The 21,491-nt window shown below is 34.9% G+C and overlaps 2 protein-coding genes across 3 annotated transcripts; one reads left to right on the forward strand and one right to left on the reverse strand.

The window, feature by feature from the left end:
- Window positions 1-554: 554 nt before the first annotated feature.
- On the forward strand, window positions 555-2,778 carry LOC136208407 (growth-regulating factor 3-like). Its single transcript, XM_065999269.1, has 4 exons — window positions 555-916; window positions 1,002-1,226; window positions 1,449-1,836; window positions 2,122-2,778. The coding sequence occupies exons 1-4, from the start codon at window positions 685-687 to the stop codon at window positions 2,528-2,530; spliced, it is 1,254 nt and encodes a 417-aa protein (XP_065855341.1). The 5' UTR covers window positions 555-684; the 3' UTR covers window positions 2,531-2,778.
- Window positions 2,779-3,482: 704 nt separating this feature from the next.
- On the reverse strand, window positions 3,483-21,286 carry LOC136208674 (1,4-alpha-glucan-branching enzyme 1, chloroplastic/amyloplastic-like). 2 transcript variants are annotated; one of them, XM_065999778.1, is made up of 22 exons: window positions 20,981-21,286; window positions 20,221-20,381; window positions 18,519-18,727; window positions 17,795-17,893; window positions 16,282-16,324; window positions 15,862-15,921; window positions 14,869-14,949; window positions 13,513-13,629; window positions 12,111-12,194; window positions 10,677-10,798; window positions 10,423-10,542; window positions 9,969-10,098; window positions 9,728-9,838; window positions 9,357-9,485; window positions 9,160-9,263; window positions 8,902-9,046; window positions 7,527-7,674; window positions 7,293-7,393; window positions 6,115-6,192; window positions 5,640-5,795; window positions 4,127-4,201; window positions 3,483-4,035 (listed from the first exon to the last, which is right to left on the reverse strand). In XM_065999778.1, exons 1-22 carry the CDS (start codon window positions 21,123-21,125, stop codon window positions 3,904-3,906), a joined length of 2,550 nt encoding a protein of 849 aa, XP_065855850.1. In that variant the 5' UTR covers window positions 21,126-21,286; the 3' UTR covers window positions 3,483-3,903. The 2 variants fall into 2 exon arrangements, with proteins under 2 accessions (XP_065855850.1, XP_065855851.1); XM_065999779.1 differs by having other exon boundaries at window positions 20,221-20,376; window positions 20,981-21,120.
- Window positions 21,287-21,491: the final 205 nt, after the last annotated feature.

A 21,491-nucleotide genomic window follows, 5' to 3' on the forward strand; every position in this document is an offset into this window, starting at 1 on the left:
TTTAGTGGTAACACTTAATGGTTAAAGAACAAAAGTTTAGTATTCAAATCTCACATCTTACATCCAAAACACAATAATATTTTTTAATATATAAAAAATTTAAGACGGATAACGGGTACCGGGTACCCTGGGGGATCTTCCTATACCTGTCCCATTACCCTAACGGGTAATGATTTTGATCCATACCCGTCTCATACTCTATTATACAGGGTACGTGTAGTCCTATTAGGGTCAGGTAGTGGCGGGTACCTGCGGGTAGAGTACCCGTTGCCATCCCTATTAGAGATGACATGTTTTACTATCGAGAACTTTATTTTAATATGTTTTAATCTATTCAAAACGCGTGCAACATATCTTCTACATACATTTTTTTTTTTTTTTTGCAATGGGAGAGGATATCGAGACATTTTAAACTAATAGAGTGAATTACCGGAACACTTTGAAAGTTAAGGAAGCTGATAGAGTTTCTTTTACAAATCTAGGGGCAAATAATGTAATAAGCCATTCTTTCAATCTATCTATCTATCCCCCTCTGATGGTGGCATCTCTCTCTATCTATCTATATAGATATAAAAGAACATATTTATCTCTCTGCAAAAGCCTTCCCAATCTTTCCCTTCTTCTTTTTCCCCAATTTTGAAACAAAACCACTTCTTTCTCTCTCTCTCTATCTCTCTCTTTCACATGGACTTCCATCTGAAACAATGGAGGCAGCATGAGTCAGAACCCCAACAACAAGAACCACAACACCCTGTCAAGATGCCAAAACTTCTCCTAGATAATAATAATAATAATAATCATTCTCAACAATACTCCTCTTCTGCTCCTCTCCCTTTGTTTGTACCTGATGATGAAATACCCACCTGTAAAATCAGTCATCTGTCAGCATTTTCAGATTCAACTTCTCCTTCTCCCAGTAAGTTTTTCCTCTTTTCTTTCAATTTCTTTAAATTTCCCTTGTACCCTTTTGCTCATTGCTTAATAACCCCCATCTTTATCAGAAATGGGCGGCGGCGCTGGCGGCGGAGGAGGTGGAGGTGGTGGAAGTGGTGGTGGTGGTTATTTCAGCTGGGCTCAGAGGCAAGAGTTAGAACTTCAAGCTCTGATCTATAAATACATGTTAGCCGGTGCTACTGTTCCTCCTGAACTTCTTCAGCCAATCAGAAAAAGTCTCCCTTATTTCCTTCATCACCCTATTCAGCATTACTCTTATTATCAGCCTGCTTGTAAGTTTTTTTTTTTTAAAAATTATTTCTTGATTCTTGTTTCAATGTTGTGTTTTTCTTGATTTTCTTGGTTTTTTTAGATATGCGTTCTTGATTATTATGGTTTTCTTGGTAAATGTATTTCTTCATCTTTACTCTTTCTGTACTATTGGATCTGAAGTAAAAATGTTTTCTTTTGTTTGTTTCTTGAATATGAAAATGTTTTTTTTTTGGTTAAATCAGTGTTGCAGACAGGGTATTGGGGGAGAGCAGCAACGGATCCGGAGCCAGGTCGGTGCCGGAGAACCGACGGAAAGAAATGGCGGTGCTCTAGAGACGTGGTGGCTGGTCAGAAGTATTGCGAGCGCCACGTTCATCGTGGCCGCAATCGTTCAAGAAAGCCTGTGGAAATCCCCACACCAGTATCCGCCACCAGTAATTCCACCGCCGCCGCCGCAGGCGGCGGCGGCGGAGGTGGCGGTGGTTTCAATAATTCATCATCTATTCATGGGGCGGTGGTGAATAATAATGGGAATAATAATAATAGTGGTGGTACTTTTTGTTTCACCGGTCAATCATCCTCCTCGTCCGCCTCCGCCACCCAATTCCTCCACCACCCCCACAATAATGGGTGAGGCTCTGATTTTGTTGTTGTTTGATAAATTGATGACAAAACTGTTTGAAATTGGGGGAAAATGATGTAATTTTCACTGTTTGAAAAGATTAGATTTTAGTGATAATGTCTCACTGTTTTAGAGTATATATATGGTAGGGACACTGATGGGCTTATTATGTTTCATATCTGGGGGAATAGCTTAGCTTCTCACATTCTGTACAAATTTTACAAAACATCCCTAACCACACCTTTTTTTAGATATTTATTTTACCTAATTACTTTTCCGTTTTGCTTTTTTAGTCCCCCCTCCGAAACCCAGTTTCAGGTGGGTGTTGGCCGTGATGACGGCCGTATTCTGAGGCATTTTTTTGATGACTGGCCACGGTCGGATTCCGACAGTCATGGAGGAAACACCGGCGGTGGCGGTGGTGGTCAGATGAACAGTGTGACATGTCTATCAATTTCAATGCCGGGGAATATGACTTCAGATGTGTCGTTGAAATTGGCGACCGGAGACGGTGAGGAACTGCCGGAGAGAGAGGTGCAGCAGCCACAGTATGGTGGATGGGGATCGGCGCATCATGTGGCTTCAATGGGTGGACCACTTGCTGAAGCACTTAGATCTTCTATTTCTAACTCTTCTCCTACAAGTGTTCTACATCACTTGCCTCGTGGTTCTGCTTCGGAAACTAGCTTCGTCAGTGCTTGATTTTTATTTAATTTCTGTTTTTGTATATTTTTTCATTTTAATAATGGGTTTTTTTTTGTTTTTATGTCTTTTTTTTTGTTCTTTTATTCTGTTGGGTGCTGTAGACATCTTTATATTACATGTTACTCTATGGTTTCAGTGGTATGTAAGCCATGGGAATCTTTGATTGTTGTACTTGGGAAGAATGTGTGATTTTTTAGCCTCCCAAATTTGGTCAGTTATGTTTTCAGATCTTTGTTCAAAATATACCTGCAAGCAGCAATATTTAACAGAACTTGTTTATCACACTAAGGAGGGAGATCTGCTCAAGTATCCACCTATTGCTGAAATACAACGTGCTTTAACTTCTCTCCAAAAGTCTGAAAAAAAATATGCAATTGAATAAGATAATTACTTTATATATAATCACGTGAACGGGGAGAGGGGAGAGTTTGGATGTAAAGTGGAGGAGAGTGTGTGGGTAACCAGGGGCAGTGGTGAATGGTTGTATCGTCTACTGTCTCTAAACTTCGATTTGGTGTAAGAAACACTATAGAGAGGAGGACTAGTCTCTCCGGAACTTGACACTGGAATAGGCCTAGGATCTTCCTATCTCCTCCCTACTGCTACGGATCCTGACGGTATAACATTGGAGTTTTACAATTAATAAAATCAATCGTGTACATTATACATATCACACTGACAAACCACATAGATTATACATAACAGTAAGCAATATTTAGACTCCATGAAATATTAGATAAGAAAAAAATTATGTATTAAAAAATAAAATATTTTTCAGCATTTTACTACAAAATAAAAATATTTCTCTTTTTAAAAGTTAAAACATTTTTTTCACTTTCTTTATAAATTTTTGACTTCACCTGAAATTATCCGTTAATTATTTTACTCAGCAAACAACCACCAGAAAATTAGACAGAAAATTAGAAAAATATTTTCTAACAAAGAAACAGAGCTTTAAATCACGTAATATGATTATTATTATACGACAATCCATTTTCACACCCTAAAATTTAGTGCGTTATGAACATCGAGTACAAGAAGTGTTTAGCCATCAAATCCATTACAATAAAAATGACAATTACTGCGCCTTCTTTACATGGCAGATTTAGATATCAACCTACAAAATCCTAATACGCCTGCCTATACACAAAACTTTGCTAGATTGCGACCATATCTGCCAAATACTGGACGAGAGCATATACCAGATGAAATTTGCATTTCCTGGAATTATTTTCTCCGTGTGATCCCTAAGGATTTGCAAAATGGCAAGCATCTCCTCTCTCATTGTTCATCTTTTCTATGCTTTCTCGGTCAGCAGTGTTGAAAATGGCAATGCAAATTTAAGTTCCATCCCGCGTAGAAGGGATCCCTTAAGATTCCAGTGAGTCATCTGCTGCTTCAGGTTCAGGTTGCTTTTCATTCTCCACTAAAGCATATACCACAGCTGTTCTACTTGGGGCGTAAAGCATGAAGGATCGAGGTCGGTTATCGTACCACCCATCCTGCAAAAATAAAGATGCAACCATTTGTATGGGAGAGCAAGAGAATAGACGAATATAAGTTTTAGGTGCTGATTTTCGGTCAATGTCTTACAAAGCTAAAGTACTCCACATCGTGCTTAAGTCTACCGAAGCCTCCAAACTTCCGATCATCAGAATCCAAGACTATCTGGAAAAAGGGAACACAAAATAATTTGATCAGCACATGACATGAAGAAGTTTTTCTGGGAGAAATTATGGAAAATCAAACAAATCAAAGAATATCCATTTGTGCACGGGCCTAAAGTTTGTGCAGGTAAAGTTACTCATCATTCATTACTGAGAACTTAACATAAACCTGAACTTACATTCAGGTTCACAGGTGTATAATCCCCTATAGTAGCAAAATCAAGATAACTTTTGTAGATCGGTTTATACTCCCTCCACCCCATGAATATAGGCAAAAAATTCACATTTTTAACGACACGTGAAATAGGCTTACTCTGTGATCTACAAATAACCACCACTTTTCTAACTATAACCTATTTATCATGGTTTAAAATTACTGAGAAGTTCAACAATACTCCTAGAGCAATACACCCTACCAATCAATCGATGCCACTTGTATTTATTTATTTCTTCTATGGAGTATAGTAGAAGTTTTCTAATATTACTAAGTATAAAACAAATTAAATATTTTATTCATTAATTCACTTAACTAATTGAGGGTATATTCAGAAAATATCAATAAAATACTTAATGTTTTCTTGTTCAGTGTGAAATCATATTTATTCTTATATTCGTGGAACAGAGGGTGTAGCAGTTTTTTTAGGTTTATTTTAGGGATAAGGTACCAAAATAGGCCTATGGTTTTTTGGGAAGTATCAATTTAGGCTCTACGTACAAAATAGCGCTAATATAGGCTTAACGTTTAAAAAATGGTACCAATTTAGACCTCGATAACGGAACGTGATACGTTATTCATATTACTCCGTTAAGTTCTAATTTCTCTCTCCACATACAATTGACAGAACTTAACGGAGTAATATGAATAACGTATCACATTCCGTTATCGATGCCTAAATTGGTACCTTTTTTAAACGTTAAGCCTATATTAGTGCTTCCAACCGTTATCGAGGCCTAAATTGGTACCCTTTTTTAAACGTTAAGCCTATATTAGTGCTTCCAAAAACCATAGACCTATTTTGGCACCTTATCCCTTTATTTTATTGTTTAAATAGGTCTAGATTTTTTTTCCCAGGTGATTTGACAAACTCACTAGCTTAAAGAGCAAGAGATCATGAAGAAATAATTAATAAGTCAAATACCTTTCCACCTTCAATGAATATAAAGTTCTCTTAAATGAAGGAAATCTTCCTAGATTCTCCTTTTTTCCTATTCTTAAGGGACATGCACTTTTGACTATCTTTTAAGGAAATAATGGGTCATTTTTTTTACTGATGTAATAATGTTGAATGGGTTCAACAATAATGTTAGTGAGGTCAAAGAGTAAATTTGTAAAAAAAGAAAATCTGATAATATTTTTTAGCAGGTAAGTGGGGTCAATCAACAATAATAAAATTGTTAGCCTTTTTCACATCTAAAAGAGAGATAAAGAGGTTATATACCTTGTACTTTCCTGGCTTCAAGCACCCAACGCGGTAATCTGAATAGCTGTTATTCCAATGAAAATTAAAGACAAAAACAAGGTCTCCCCTCTCAAAGACAATAATCCTATCCCCTTCATCCTTTCGTGATATGTATTGGTGCTCAGAAGTCATAAACTGCATCAAAAGTGCCAGAGCATTATGCACAGTTTGTTTTCTATTTTCAAAACATTATACATGTCAAGGAACCATTTAGCTTAAAAGCTCAAACTGATAATTGAGGTTCAAGAATAGTTTTTTATATCTCTAATTTAAAGCTAAATGGTTCTAATACCATATGAAGGAACCATTTAGCCCAAAAGCTTAAGTTGATAAGTAAGGTCCAATAATAATTTTTATATGCAAGTGATGTTAACACAAAATTTAAAGCAAATACATGAATGTAGAACATCAGCAATAAAAGCGAAATTATACAAATAATTTTACTGTAACTTACACCATAGGCATCTTCTACATGCTGCATTGCCCGATCAAATTCTTGCATTCCATGATACCTTAGATATTCTGCATCCCCCTAAGAATACAATCAATCAACAGTCGATTAGACCAAATCCAAAACCCACATTGCAACTGGTGGTTCACAAAGTTTAGAAGGTGATTATTGATCCTATGACTCAACAAAAACAGTAATGCATATAGTTTCGACCATCCTATATTATCACTAACCTTGTAATTGCTGTGCCTTATTTCTTGTATCCTAAAGGTATTTCTTAAAAATATTGGAGATGGAAGCGTGGAGAAACATGTAAAATGCAAGGGCATATTTATAAAATGTAACATTCGTTAATTATTTTTATATTCAAAACGGGGAAAACTCCCCCCATACAAGTTACATAAAAGAAAGAGAGGATTTCTGCATTTTGAAAGTTTGAAAAGTTTAGAATCTAATACAAAGTGTTTAGTGCATGATGTAGATTAAGGGATTGGTTAATGCGCCAATATGGTTATGGAAACATACATTATTTTAAGAACAAGTTTCCAATTTTCTCAAATTACAGAAAATTCGCCGGAAACATTTCCTACAAGTTTCTATCAGTTTTCGCATATGGAAGCAATTCAAATCAAAGTGTCCCTGCAACATAGTTGTATCCATTAGCAATAATTATAGAAGTTTCAGCCATTTTGCTTCAGTCATCTACAACGCAAAAAAGAAAAAAAAAAAAAAGAAGTATCATCAAACAACAACATATACTGAATTTCACATAAATCTTTTATCAGCAACTGATGCTTTGCTATGCTAGGTCAATTATGTAAAAAAAGGGTTTGCAAAGGCTACAGGATAAATAGTTCCATAACAGCAGAGTTAGCTGCAAGCTCTTCAAAAATTGATCCATGGTAACAGTGGAAAGTGTAAAACCTCCAGATAAATATGAATAGTTGCTTTTAGTCTTCTAGACTTCTTACTAGTCCTGTATTAAATTTACAATCTATACAAAAATAAAGTCAATAAAACACAGAGAGAGAGAGAGAGAGAGAGAGAGTATTCCCGAATTGCACTATATGCGATATATCATTACTAATAAAGATACTAGGTGGCCTACAGTCGGAATCAGCCATATGAACCCAAAACGAACGGGAGGATATTACAAAATCAAGCAGAGTCTGCAGACTTACCAGATCAAATCTACGCCTGCATTTATCATAACTGTTATTGTTCCCAGCAAGTCTTTCTCCAGTTGGAAGAAGTTGTTCGCCTCTTGGAAAATCAATCCACTCTGTTAGGGAAAAATAGACAAACAACATATCCATGTCATGAAGAGCAGAAGATTAGTTACCGGCTCATCCTACAATGACAAATCAAAGAAAGACAAGTTAAGAATCAATAGAAAAGCAGTTGAAAAATCTTACCAGGGTGTCCAAATTCATTTCCCATAAAGTTCAAATATCCTTCTCCACCTAATCCCATTGTCACAAGCCTGAGCATTTTATGCAATGCTATTCCACGATCTATGCGGGGAGTGGATGGTCTGTCTAAAGCCATGAAGTCATACATATCCTGAGAAAACATATAAACATTAGCCTTACAAACCTGTTTTCTTCACAGACTACAGTAGAGGCTTCAAAGAAGTTAAACAGCTTTAGGAACTTGTGGTTATGGCTCTGGAATGCAAATACATGTGCAATTACCATATAGCTCAATCACTATACATCCGTAATCAACTTTGTCATTAACTTCTACAAGACATTTATGAGATGCATGAGACTTCTCAATACCAATCCCGCAACAAATAAATCCTCTTGAAAGCTGGTCAATGAATTCCTTTCTTCATCGTTATGCTTTGCCAAACATATTATCAACATATGAACACCGATACTTCTAAGAGGTCAATGTACAAGTATCCGTACCGGAGGACGGGGATACGGCGGGGATACGTACGGGATACGGCTAGGAAGTATCCCCTTTTTTTCTTTTTCTTTTTTAATTAGGGGATACACCGGGGATACTTTTCATAATTAAATAGTTAAATTGTAAGGGTTTTTTTTTTAAAAAAAAAAAACTTTAAAAATATAAGGATTATATAACAAATTAAATAAAGTAATATCAACCCACCACCCATTAACAAATTAAAAAACTTTAAAATATAAGGATTATATGACTTATTAGTTAATATTATAGATGTTATTTGTGGTTTTATAATGACTTATGAGTGTTATTTGGTTTTATAATGACTCTATGAATTTGATTTGTGGTTTATATATTTATATATCTTTTAAATTTTCATTACAAATGATATATATATATACCGTATCTCATATTTTTTAGAAATGTTGTTTTCCATACCCGTACGCGTACCCGTATCGGAGCTTCATAGTTACCAACATTGCACAAGATCATCACAAATATTTGATTAAGATTTTAATTTACCTTTTCCATTGATCCACACTTACAAGTTCTTTTAGTCCAGAGAACAGAATTTCACATCTTATACAACACTTGCTCAAACTCTCACATGCAGTTCCAAAAAATATCAGTCCACCTTTCATGCTTGTTTTCAATTATCACGAGACAGACCAATACTATAAATTTAGGATGACCTATAAAAGCTCAGCTGTAAAGTCTAAACACCAGAACTAGTTCAATATTAAGAATGCATAAATAACTTTTCACAAGCAATTAGCACAAAATTTGATGCATATTGACACTTAAGCTTATTGAATGGTGCACATTATTTTCAAATTTTTAGTGATGTGGATAATGTCAATAAGGAAGAAATTCTCTGACCTTGTCCATTAACCAAAATGCAATTGTTTTGTCTCCAACAAGAGCTTGGTCATGACTTTCAGCATAAGAAACACACTTTTCCATCCACCTTCTGTTGGTGAGGGTATGAACAATGTCACCCATTCTCCAGTCTTCATCTGGCTTTCTACAACCAGTATCATTGCAACACAAAGCATAGGTTAGAGATGTCTTACTCTCATGCTGGAGAATCTGGAGAAAAAAATTAGTTTCAACATAAGGGAATTTGTGGCGACATACTGAAGAATCTCTATCCATTTATCAGCAACGGCCATGTGGAGACGATAATCAAATCCAATACCTCCATCTTGGACAGGAACGCAGAATGTTGGCATTCCACTAACCTGTGCAGCCAGAAAATTATTATTGATAGCAAAGCAGAAAATTGCTTGAGGATTATATTAGGAAAATTCAACAGAGTTTGATTGTGAACATACATCTTCACCAACAGTGACAGCCTCAGGGAAAAGACCATGAATCAAATCATTAACCAGCATCAAATAAATAACAGCATCCACATCTGTTGCAAATCCAAAGTACTCGTTGTAGTTGCCAGAAAATTCTACCTGCAACATGATCACAATAAAAGCATGTGATAGAGGGAAGTCAGACTTCCACCAAAGCAGAAATAATAGATCAGAAGTCGAAGGAAAAAACATAATGGGAGCCACATTAAACTCATCCATAGCACCAGTTTCTTAGGTTACACTAAGAATTGGGCATATTAAAGCCTTGATTATCAGTTGAACAAGTAATTCAGCCATTATGATAAAAAAAAAATGATAATTCCATGCCATTCAAGTGACACCTGCAATCCATGGTGAGTGTACATCATCGAAGTTACACCATCAAATCTAAACCCATCAAACTTGTACTCATCCAACCACCATCTTGCATTTGAAAGAAGATACCTTAGTACCTATATAAAAAAGGAAAACTCAGTCCAGATCGGTAACAGGATAAAGGGAAAGAATGACAGTAAGCTTAGTATAATGAATGAATTCTCAAGCTTAAAAAAATAAATAAAAAGCAAAGAAAACAAAACATACTTCCCAGCTTCCATAGTTGAAAAGGCGAGAGTCCCACATCCAATGATAGCCTCTTGATCCAGAGTGAAAATATTGGCTATCGGTTCCATCAAACATGTTAAGTCCGTCCAATGTATTATTTGATGAATGGCTGGATTTATAAGAATAAGTAATTGAAAAACAAGACAATATCAATAAGTGGTCCAAACAAAATAAAGATAGAAAATAAAATTTGACATGTTGGCAAATGGTCTAGCATTTACCTTTACAAAAACTGAAAAAAAAAATGTTGCAGTTGTATAAAGATGATCAAATGATGCCAAAAAAAGGTACCGAAACATGCACAACAAAAATATTTGCTCTCATAGAACTGAAGGTGGCATAATATTGAACTCATACTTTATTTCACATCTGCTTATCCCCATAAACGTTTGCTTACATAACCTGTAAATATAAGAAAAGATCTAGATCTTACCTATGAACAATATCCATAAGAACAAGCAGACCTAAGTCGTGAGCTTTATCTATTAGGGACTTCAGATCATCAGGAGTTCCAAACCGACTGCTAGGTGCAAAAAAGTTTGTGACATGGTACCTGCATTGCATCAAAGGGAAACTGCATCATGATAGGGAAGCACTCCCACCAACCAACAAACACCATAATGGACAAGTATACAATTAAACAGAGGGATAATGCAAAATGGAGCCTATGCCAAAGAATGACTATACCCAAAACTAGCATAATATGAATGTTCTTGAATAGCCATGATCTGCACAGCATTATAACCAAGCTTTTTGATACGCGGAAGCACATCATCTCTAAAGTTGGCATATGTATTAATCTTTGGCTCCTGCATTTAACCGTAGGTAATACTGTTAGAGGTAAACAAGAAAGACTGAAGACAAAAAGAAAGAAGAAAAAGAAATATAATCATTAAATAAAGGCCATGGCACTCCTTAAGTAGATGAACATAGCGCACAAATTTTAAGATTTTTTAAGTCAACTAGATATTTTGATACAGCAACTCAATGAAAGCAATCAATAAACTGAATAACATCAAATATAGAAAGCCAAAACCGGTCAATAAACTACTCTAGCAAAGCAATGGACCAACAATTTATCCAAAACTAAGCTGTGATTTGGCATGCTCAACTCATTTACTACATGAACCAAAATTGAGCTGAAAATCTTTATGAACAGAATTTTGCAAATGAAAATATTTGTAAGCTTATCAAAATTATAATCTGTTCAAGTTTCAAAAAGTCCTTGCGTGTGATGTAACTGTAATTTCTAGGTACTAATGCTTTATGTATATCAAATTTGAAGAACTAAAATTCCAGCACAAAATTTTTATACTTTCAAACAAGTAATTTTTTTTTTCATGAATACGTTAACACATGCATAAACAAGATACCCTTGCATCTTGAATTATATATATTAAATATACAGAGTATTTTCTCCATCAATTACAGCCTATATCTATGAGCTTTGGGAATAAACTTGAGCTAGAGTCAAAACTCTCAATCAAAGACTTCAAGCAAGACCTCAACTTCCAATTCAACTTGTAACCAACAGGAGCCGTTTTTTCATTGAATCAAAATTATATCAGTAAAAATAGGGCAAATTTTGTGGTTTTACATTTTCTTAACCAAAAAAAGAACCAGAATTCATTTTGCAGCACGAATAAAACATTCAAGATTCATGCAGAGCACAATTTAGATCAGTAATTTTTTAGGAACAGGAATGAACTGTGGGAAGAAAATTCTCATGACACACATGAATGTTGCAAAAACAGTCCAATCTCTAGCTATTTGGGTTATCTATAGCTGTACAAACTTAAATTTAAAGTATATGTCAATCCTTTTATATAATTTTAACTGCATTTACAGAAAGATTCTTATTCCATGAGTAATGCTTGTATCAGTTTGACATCTGTATCAAATGGGTTGTAACCCCACTACATCAGAATCATAGGGGGCTCTGAAAATCAAATCCATTAGATGGAAAAGAACATTCTGTTTACACACCAACACAGAAAATCTAAAATACAATCATAATTGAACTCCAAAATATTGAGATTATGTTAAAGCATTGAAGATGAAAATTAACAATATAAATAACAATATTGATGAAATTTTGTTGACAAATGAGAAGATGTGTACCGTACTACTCATTCCAACATGTGACTCGTAAATCCTAAGTGATTTTGGTCTCTTTGGCTGAGGATGTTTAAACACATACTTCTCCTGTAAAGAAATGAATAAGGGCATCAGTACCACAACCATGTTACAGAAAGATTAGAAAAACAATCAAGCAATGGTACATGTTCAACTGAATTTCTGTTCTCAAAGATTTTACAAAGTAAGATAGGACCAGCCTTGATGGTTCATGACTCAACTAAGGGCGGAAATCTTGTATGGAATTGAATAGTCACTCGTAAATAATACATATATTTAAAATTGGATGCAGCTACTGAAGTGTAAGCACCTGATAGAGAATAGCCTAGTCCATTAGTAGGAATGTTCTGGAAAGGTGAGTTGTAGAGAACAGGGGTATGAGCCAATATTATTTGGGGTATGGGTCATTAGTATTTAAGGAAGGATATAGAGAATATAAAGGGGATCGTTCAGTTTATTGCTGGCTGCCTTTAGCAGTGGTTCTACTTAGAAGAGAGAGAGATTTCTCCTGTGGGATTAGAGGGTTAGCTCTATCCATTGTATCTTTTGTTCATCCTAGTATTGTAAGTTAACATTAGTGAAATATATCAATACATCAGTATTTCTTGTTTATATTGTCATCTATGTGTTTGAATTCTTAACAGCACCTATATTCTGTCAGAGATTAATATAAGATCTATGATTGGGCCGTAACTATGAGCTTATGCTTTTGGTTCAAACGTTTCCATGACATGGTATCAGAGCCTCTTGGACCAAATAGTCGAGGGTTAGAGTCCTGACAACCTCATAATTTGTGGAATTAAAAACACATGGTGGGATGGGCCTGTGTTATACGCGCTGCAAGCCCAGGGGCATTTGTGTGTGGAGGTGTGTCAGAGATTAATATAAGATTTATGATTGGGCCTTAACTATCAGCTTAAGCTTTTGGTTCAAACGGTACCATGACATGTTCAATTAGCAACTAAGAAAAACTAGTTGTGCGGTTTTCTGGAAACTTAGTTAATCATTCAAATTGTATAACAAAATCTAAGCTCACAATCATGAATATGTTTCCCCAGTCTTTTTATTTGCTTTTGTACACTCCTTTTCTGATCTTGGGAGATGGCACCTAAGAAGAAATGCAAAATCTTAGGACATGGGCTGTTTGGTAGGGTCAAGATGGAAAATAACTCTATCAATCATCGAAATACCTCATTTAAATACTAGTTTTTTTTTGCCATTCGACAGTTCTTTACTGCACTACTGTTTAACTTTGACTTGAATTAAGTTCGATAGTATCATTAGGCAGATCCAGACTCAAAAAAAAAAAAAAATCCATCTTCTTCCAGGATTGGGGAAAAAAAAAAGAAGAAGAAGAAATAGAGAGCAAAAACTGAGAAAAACATACCTCCTCTGGCGGATCATAGTATATGCCATTGTATGGGATTTCACCTGGTGCCTGTACTGCAAACCTAATCCAAGCAGGAATAGAATCTTTGATGCCAGATGGAGTATCCATGCGTATCTGTGTTCATAGAGCCAAGTTAGAGTTTCAGACATGATAACTGATAAGTAGTTTTAGATTCAAAATATATGTTCCAACATCGTAGCACAATAGTGCAATTGCATGGACTCAAAATCCTCAAATGAATTACAACCTCTAAATTAGTGACAATCCTTTTTCAAATGAAGGCAATAAGCAAAATGATGCAAAATTTAGGATATTTACTCTTCTAATTAATATCGAAATATATGTTATAAATTTAAAACACACCCACCTACACGATGCAGATGATATTAAAAGGTTTATGTAAAAAATAATGCTGTTGTGGCATCCAGGATCTCTCTCCAGTAAATATGAACAACATTAGATAGCTCTCTTAGTTTTCTTTTGTTCTCCCTCCATTCCTTTTTACTTGTCACTTTTGTTATTTTCACTAGGATTAAGGAGCATTAATTAGCCTTGTATTTACAATAAAATTAAGTGCTTAAGACTAAATTACCCTTGTTTTGGGATTTGGGTATTCTCACAACATTAATAATTATAAAATGAAAATATAAGAGTAAAATTGGAAAAAGAATATTAAATGTCATTGGAAATCTAAAAACAACAAATATAAAGGAATTTGGAATTTTCTCAAAAGTGATAATTAAAAAGGAATGGAGGAATTATCATTTTGAGGATAATAACATCTTCCTCTTTGTAGTCTTTATTATTCTAGCAGAAGTTCATTTATTTTGAGGAGAATAACATCTTCCTCTTCATTTATGTCTGACAATTTTAACTTGATGATCCATATGTTCATTAGAATCAACAAATAGCTTCAAGATAATTTAAACACCAAAGAAGCCAAGCTATTCATTTAACACCAGCTTAGCTCTCATCCTCTATCCATCTTGCAATAAAGATCAGAGTGCGATTGTCTTGGATATGCCAATTTTTCTATGGGATCATTTTTATAGTATGCAAATAACAGCTTATTATTACTAATATGCCTTCTAACAGCAGCATCCTGTCTTTTGTAGGCTATAACCTATTCATCTTTTGCCAGTAAGTTCAAGAAAGAAATGAAGTGACAATTCTTAGAAGCATCAGTAACACTTTGCATGTGAATATATATTTAGACTTCAAGAAAAGGAAAAATAAATCTTATTTTATTTGCTTAAAGAAAGTAACAAGAAATGGATGGAATGTAAATATTAAACAGATAACTTTTACCATGAATCACCAGTATATCCAAAATTTAACCTTGAGAAATATTACCTTCACTCGAGAACCATGGGGAATTGGAGATGAACCATCTGCATTATTCGGCAAAAAGATCTCCCATACACCAAACTCATTCTGCATATAATATGGTTTTACACATAAGAGATCTAACAGGAGTTCATATGAAGCCAGAAAATAGCACACTTCACAACAATATATCATTTGATGAAACTTGGACAAGATTAACCACCTTTGTGCTTGATACAGTTAAATTTGTGATCCATGGTTCACACCAACACCCCAACCAGAAGGAAAAACAATGCATTTCAACCTAAGGTATTATCCTCCCTTCACCACTATCATCTTCACCAAGGATTTCCAGTGATAATGGCAATGCCATTATATATCATTTTCCTCCATTTTCCACCCCATGTCTTTTAAATGATGGCTATCGAATTATAATATTAAGGCAACGATAAACATCAATAGTCTACAACATAATTCAAACTTTATGTGCTCCAATAACATGGAAAAACCTTTACAATCAGGCAATGTCCAATTTCAATCCTATTTCTGCTACCCCAAGAGCACAAAACCGAGGTCCATACAAACACTTCAAAGCAAAGACAATTTACTGATTGTGTAGCAGTTTCCTTTTGTTCAAGGGATAGAACAGGAAGTTTAAAATCTTGACTTCTCTACAACAAGGATTCAAATTGCAGTATTTTATAATCTGGTCAAAGCCCCTTTACAGCTCCTATGTTTCTTGTTAATGCAAATGTCAGTCAAATGATCTAGCCGTGCAAGAATGAACTACAAACAACCTATTTTTTTCTCCATATGCTTCCATTTGAAATAAATAAAAGAGTTAAAGACGCTGATAACTCTGAAAGTCAAAATGTATGAAGGGATACAATATTTCCAATTCTCAATGATATAGTGAGTAAAATGATCTCCAAAACAGCTATTCATAATATCAATTCAACCAAGGAGGAAATGCTTGGATATGGACTGAAGACTCAAAATAGTGGTTCTGATAGAACATACCCGAGTCATAACATCTGCATTTGGATTCCAGTTGTTGAAATCTCCTATCAAAGCAGCCGACTGGAAATTATGTAAATATAGCCATTCATAAGACAGAGTAGGAAATACAAAAATCTTTTCATTAGTAAATTTATTAACATCAGCTGGAAAGAACATTCCAGCTGATAAATCACAAAGAAACAACCTTTTGGATATAAGAAGGAACATTTTTATAAATATGTTATATTACATGCATTGCAACACATTATATAAGTACAAAAACTAAGCAGATGAAAGATTCAACCCAAAACCTGAACTGAAGGTCATCACATTCGAAGTGATAGTACTAAAATCCAGTTATTATGAAATTCCCCATTATTGAGAGTAAAAGTTCAAAAGAATATTTAAAACCACATAATACAGGGATGACACAGAATGTACCATGGCTCCTGGTGCCCATTCCCTATAGGTTATTCCTTTTTCACTGAAATACAAAAGAGATTATAATCAACCACTATGAATATCTGCTGATAGTGAAGTATCAAGAACTGATAGTGAAGTATCAAGAACTATATTTAGTTATTTATACAAAAGAGATTATAATCAACCACTAGAGATTATAATCCCTCTCTAGTCTTTTTATATTTAGTTGTGTCTTGATATTCTTATTTAAATCAAGGGTTAAGATTAAGCTTTTTTCAATTAGATTAGTGGTTGAGATTAGTCAAACATTTGTTTTACACAAAATAGTAAAAAAGAAAAAGAAAAAAAACCCTAGTGAAAACACAGAGGAGCGCCTTGATTCAGGCGCCGAGGCCCAGGCGAGACGCACAAGGCGAGTGCCTATTAAACAGGGCCTCGCTTTCTGCAATCAAGGCTCACTACCTTGAGCCTTGAGGGAGGTGTGCCTTTAACAACTATGGTGCCATCACAAAGAAGAGGAAGTAGTCAATTCATGGAGCTAGTACAAATCTCTTGGTAGACCAGCTGGGATATAAAAGTAAATTCTCAAGTGCGCAATCACCATTTAAGACTGCTAATAATTGGATCTTTTCAAACTATTCTAAGACATCTTTTAGTAAAACGAGATACCAGAAAATTTGAGACATTCAAAAAGTCAATTGTACGAATTCTCATAATGCACGGAAACTCTTCATGACAAGCGTTTCCCCGTTTCCGGCAGATGTGGGAAACGGAAACTCTCGGAAATTGATACGAAACGTTTCCGGGCACGTTTCCGTAATGAAACGTGTCTCTCAATTTTTAGACGGTTTTCCCTACCTATTTCGATCAAAATTTTGGAAATTCAACCTTTTTATTTTGCAGTTCCTGCTCAATCTAAGATTAGAAAAATTGAAACTTTCTGTTTGAGATATAATTACTTCCTTGTATCCTTCAATTTAAAGAACTTATCCATATTTCTTTCTCCTATAATCCTTGTCTCTTGAAATTTGATTGAGCTTGGACTTTCTTCATATTGTTCTTCAATCTTGTTTTTATTTAACGTATTATTACATTTTTAATATTTATAAATATGCCCCTATATTTTTAATATTTACACGTTTCTCCACGTTTCCGTTTCCTATGTTTTTCAGAATTACGTTCCCAGTATCGTTTCCGTTTCAGTTTCCGTATCCGTTTCCGTTTCCATGCAACATAGATTGGAAGCATTTAGCTGAGAAAACATAGTTTCATAACACTAGGAGAAACAGCTCAGCTAATCATGCGAAATTGCAATTTGTTTGTCAAGTTTGGCCAACTAAATGTCAATATTATTTTGCCTCTTTTAACTAACTAGACTCTCTTGCATCATTTCAATTACAATCTATTGAGATTAAAAAAGTGATAGCAGGTACCAGAAATGGAGTACTACATCAAATAACAGAATGATTTGTACATACAGTGCAGCAAAATAAAAGAAAAAATAGTGCAAGGATCAAATACAGATTAATACCTGCGACAAAAACCAAACTTTTCATAACCATGAGAAAATGCCTCCAGCCCGCCTTCATATTTGTCAATTTCTGCACGCAATCTTTTGTACTCTGAATACCTGTAATAGGGCAAAGATCAGGTAGAATGCAAAAGATTCAAGTCTTTAAACTAGCATAACAACTAGGCTAACTCCACAAAAAACAGGAATCTAAAACAAAAGGCATATATATAAGTACAATCAATTAGTCTAAGAAAAGAATATGGAAATTCGTATCTCTTTAATGAAAAGTTTTCAGTTTCCTTGGGTTTCTGGTTGGGTAATTGCAATATCTTGAATAAGAAAGTATAGTTTTCTCCAAATATTTCACATTAATTGTTTCCAAGGAACGAAATGATATAGGCTTGAAAGTTTTCCTTGAGATTAAATAAAATAATAATATCTGTTTTGTTATTTGGACCATTTATGGTAAGAAAAAAATCAATAGACCTCAATTGAAATGTAATTCAAGCAAATGCAAGTACTAGCATGCAATGCCATCCATTTACAACCTTGCAGGGCTAATAGTCATAGATTAAGAATATAAAGAATCTAGGATGGCACTTTATAATACTCAAAATAAATATAATCTACGGAACTAAATAAGGTGTCATGATGTCATCCTTTAATAAAATTCCCCATATAATGATTGGATAACACATTTTAACTGAGGAAACAGTTTTGAAAATGAATATTAGAACCTCACCGATAGTCGAGATGCTGACGAAAACCTGACAAACTTGGATCTATTTCATATATTTTCTGCCCAGTACCAGGTGGAGGAACGGACCCTGGTTTGGATTCGACCTTTTCAGCGACATCTGCCTCATGCAAATTGATAGATGTCTTTTGTTCTACTGCAACCTCAGCATTCTCAGCATCCTTCATTGTAAGTCTCTGTACATCATCCAGTACCTGTCACAAGCACCATAAAAGCATAACCAAATAGTGGAAAGTATGAATTAGATGCCATAAGTTTGGCTCTCTTGACCAATTACTTGTGAAGGCCTGACTATGCTCATTAGTTACTTGAAGTATCAGATGTCTAAACACAGCAACTGAGCTCAGTCGTGGGTTTAATTAAGCCTAGAACAGTTATCTGGACAACTGTTCCGTCATGAAAAATGAAAGACAGTAGACTGATGATCACAATAATATACTCATTTATCCAAAAGGGTTCTCTACTACGTTTCAAGATATACCCCTTATCTGATTCTTCCAAATTGACAATTTTTTCTCAAATTTTTGTTGACTCTTTTAGGCAAATCAGAAAATGCCTGTTACAGAAAGTCAATGTAATAAATGTATAGCATGCTTAGGCTGCTGTGACAGCTATAGGCTGCTAGTAGGGCCACTATGTTTTCTTTATTGTAGGGAAAACCTTGTATAAATATGTGTATTCATCATAAGTTTAATATATCAATGTAGCATCTTACTCTACATGGTATCCCATGGATTTCTCTGTATTTTCATGGTCTGTTACATGGTATCCAAAGACCATGACATCAATCAAACAAAAATTACAATAACAGAAGTGAGGAAAAGAGGAAAAGAGGAATTCAATCTGACCCTGTTTGAGAAGCAAGAGAACGGGGGGAGGGGATAAACAAATGAGTGATGAAAGTGAGAATCACATCCTTGATTATATTGATAAAGATACACATGACAGCATTCAGAATACATGTTAATTTATGAGAAAATATGCAATTTTTAATGACATTCTCCAAACCCTGGGAGAATAATTTGTCTCCTCCTGTCCACATATTAATTCAACCTATTTCCTTTCTCATTTTTCCTATCATATCATAACGGGAAAAAAGAATATTCTCAGCTTTGTTCCTAGTTATTCCACCCTTGATTTGATAAGTAAAGGCAGAAGGTATGCATAATATATTCATATATTTAAAATGTTGCATTTGATATTTTCATAGTTTTGAGTGCAAGGCTTGTTCAAGCCTTCAGAGCAGGATACTTCTACAATATGTTCATAGCATTGTCATTTATGAAATTCTACTCAAATCACTATTGCCATCAGGGTACTCTGTTTTTCTGTCGCTGAAGTTTTGTGGGATTTAAGTTCATTAACAGACATTCACCATAGGCCTAGTTGGCCATAAGAAACTTTTACAATAATTTAGTAAGAGAAATAACAAATACATGACTGTTCATCCTTGCAGATATTTTTCATAGATAAATTGTGTCTGCTTTCTGACAATAAACATGCTGATTGACTGGCAGTGGCACATAATTATTAAATAATCTAACGATTGCATACACCCCTTCCTTCACGTAATTACATTTAGCATAAAGTTTATCTTCCTTCTACTGCCAGCCATGAACCATCTCAAACTCTAAATTAAAATTTACATGGGATTCAACCTCAACTTTTCATGTAGATAGTCACAAACCTGAGATTCTTCAGAAACCTTGCCAGGGGCTTCTAATTGATCGGTTAAAGAAGAAGAAGACTCATCAACCTCGACACCAGGAACAGTGGTTTTCTCAGACGCTGTGACTGCTATATTTGAGGAATCAGAATCAATAGAAGACTTTCTAGCAAGGATCTTCCCTACAAACAAGCAACAGATCAGGTCTATATATTACAAGAGCAAATAATATGATCAATTTCAGTTTGGCTGGTGGAAGAAAGAACTAAAACAATCCTGATGAACAGCTGAAACAAGTGCTAAAGAAAATTATTGATATTCTGATTATATGTTTTAAAAAAATCAATCAGCGATCCAGCCGCAAATATTTCTGTGCCAATTTGAAATCAACAATTTCAATTTTTCTCCATTACAATGTCAACATCGGAATCACAAAATAGCTCAGAAGATCAACAATTACTCAACAATTACAAACACACTGTATGAAAAAAGGAATCAGCGATCCAGCCGCAAATATTTCTGTGCCAATTTGAAATCAACAATTTCAATTTTTCTTCATTACAATGTCAACATCGGAATCACAAAATAGCTCAGAAGATCAACAATTACTCAACAATTACAAACACACTGTCTATTAAAAGAAATTAAAGTATCGCATCAATGCCAAACGCTATCATATTCACTCTCCAACCAATCTAACTTAGCTCCTCCATTTTCATACCACATCACACCTCAAAAAAGAACAGTAACAAAAATACAAAATCAAGGAAAGAAATATTACGAGAAAATGAAGGTTTCTTCAAGGAAAAAGAAAGGGAAGCAGGACTGCTTCGATCGCCATTGAAGCCAGTGGAGTGAGATTTGCACAAAGACGACGACGGTGCACATGGAAAACGTATTCCGGGTGACAAGGTGTAGTTCACCATTGATAGTTTTGAAAAGAGAAAAGAGAGGAGAGATCTCGCGGTGGTTGATTGAAATCGAAGTCGGAGGAGAGCGAGAGATGCGTGCCGGAGAATAGGAGGAGTAGAGAAGGGAAAAAAAGATCTTTCTTCGTCTAGACCAGTTTAGTGAGTGTAGATTGAATTGAAGGCAAGGGGCAAAATGCAGTGGAAATGCTACGTGTGCAGTGGGGAGCTGCATGGGGATGGGGTTTGTGGGGCCCACTAGACTCATTCTCCACCGTTAAAATAACTCATCGCATTTTTTTGGAAATATAATAATTTGGCATAATACATAAACAGCCCCTAAACTTTGACATAAAATACCGATTGATTACTTAAATTTACCTA

This window comes from Euphorbia lathyris, chromosome 10 (assembly GCF_963576675.1).
Source record: "Euphorbia lathyris chromosome 10, ddEupLath1.1, whole genome shotgun sequence".
NCBI lineage: Eukaryota > Viridiplantae > Streptophyta > Magnoliopsida > Malpighiales > Euphorbiaceae > Euphorbia > Euphorbia lathyris.

Excerpts from the sequence above, each read along its gene's own strand:
- LOC136208407 (XM_065999269.1), top strand. The coding sequence starts at position 685 with ATGGACTTCCATCTGAAACAATGGAGGCAGCATGAGTCAGAACCCCAA. Across the intron at positions 917-1,001 it reads TTCAACTTCTCCTTCTCCCA|AAATGGGCGGCGGCGCTGGC; the intron begins GTAAGTTTTTCC and ends CATCTTTATCAG. Across the intron at positions 1,837-2,121 it reads CACCACCCCCACAATAATGG|TCCCCCCTCCGAAACCCAGT; the intron begins GTGAGGCTCTGA and ends TTGCTTTTTTAG.
- LOC136208674 (XM_065999778.1), bottom strand. The coding sequence starts at position 21,125 with ATGGTGAACTACACCTTGTCACCCGGAATACGTTTTCCATGTGCACCG. Across the intron at positions 20,382-20,980 it reads GAAGAAACCTTCATTTTCTC|GGAAGATCCTTGCTAGAAAG; the intron begins GTAATATTTCTT and ends GCTTGTTTGTAG. Across the intron at positions 18,728-20,220 it reads AGGTTTCTGAAGAATCTCAG|GTACTGGATGATGTACAGAG; the intron begins GTTTGTGACTAT and ends TGCTTGTGACAG.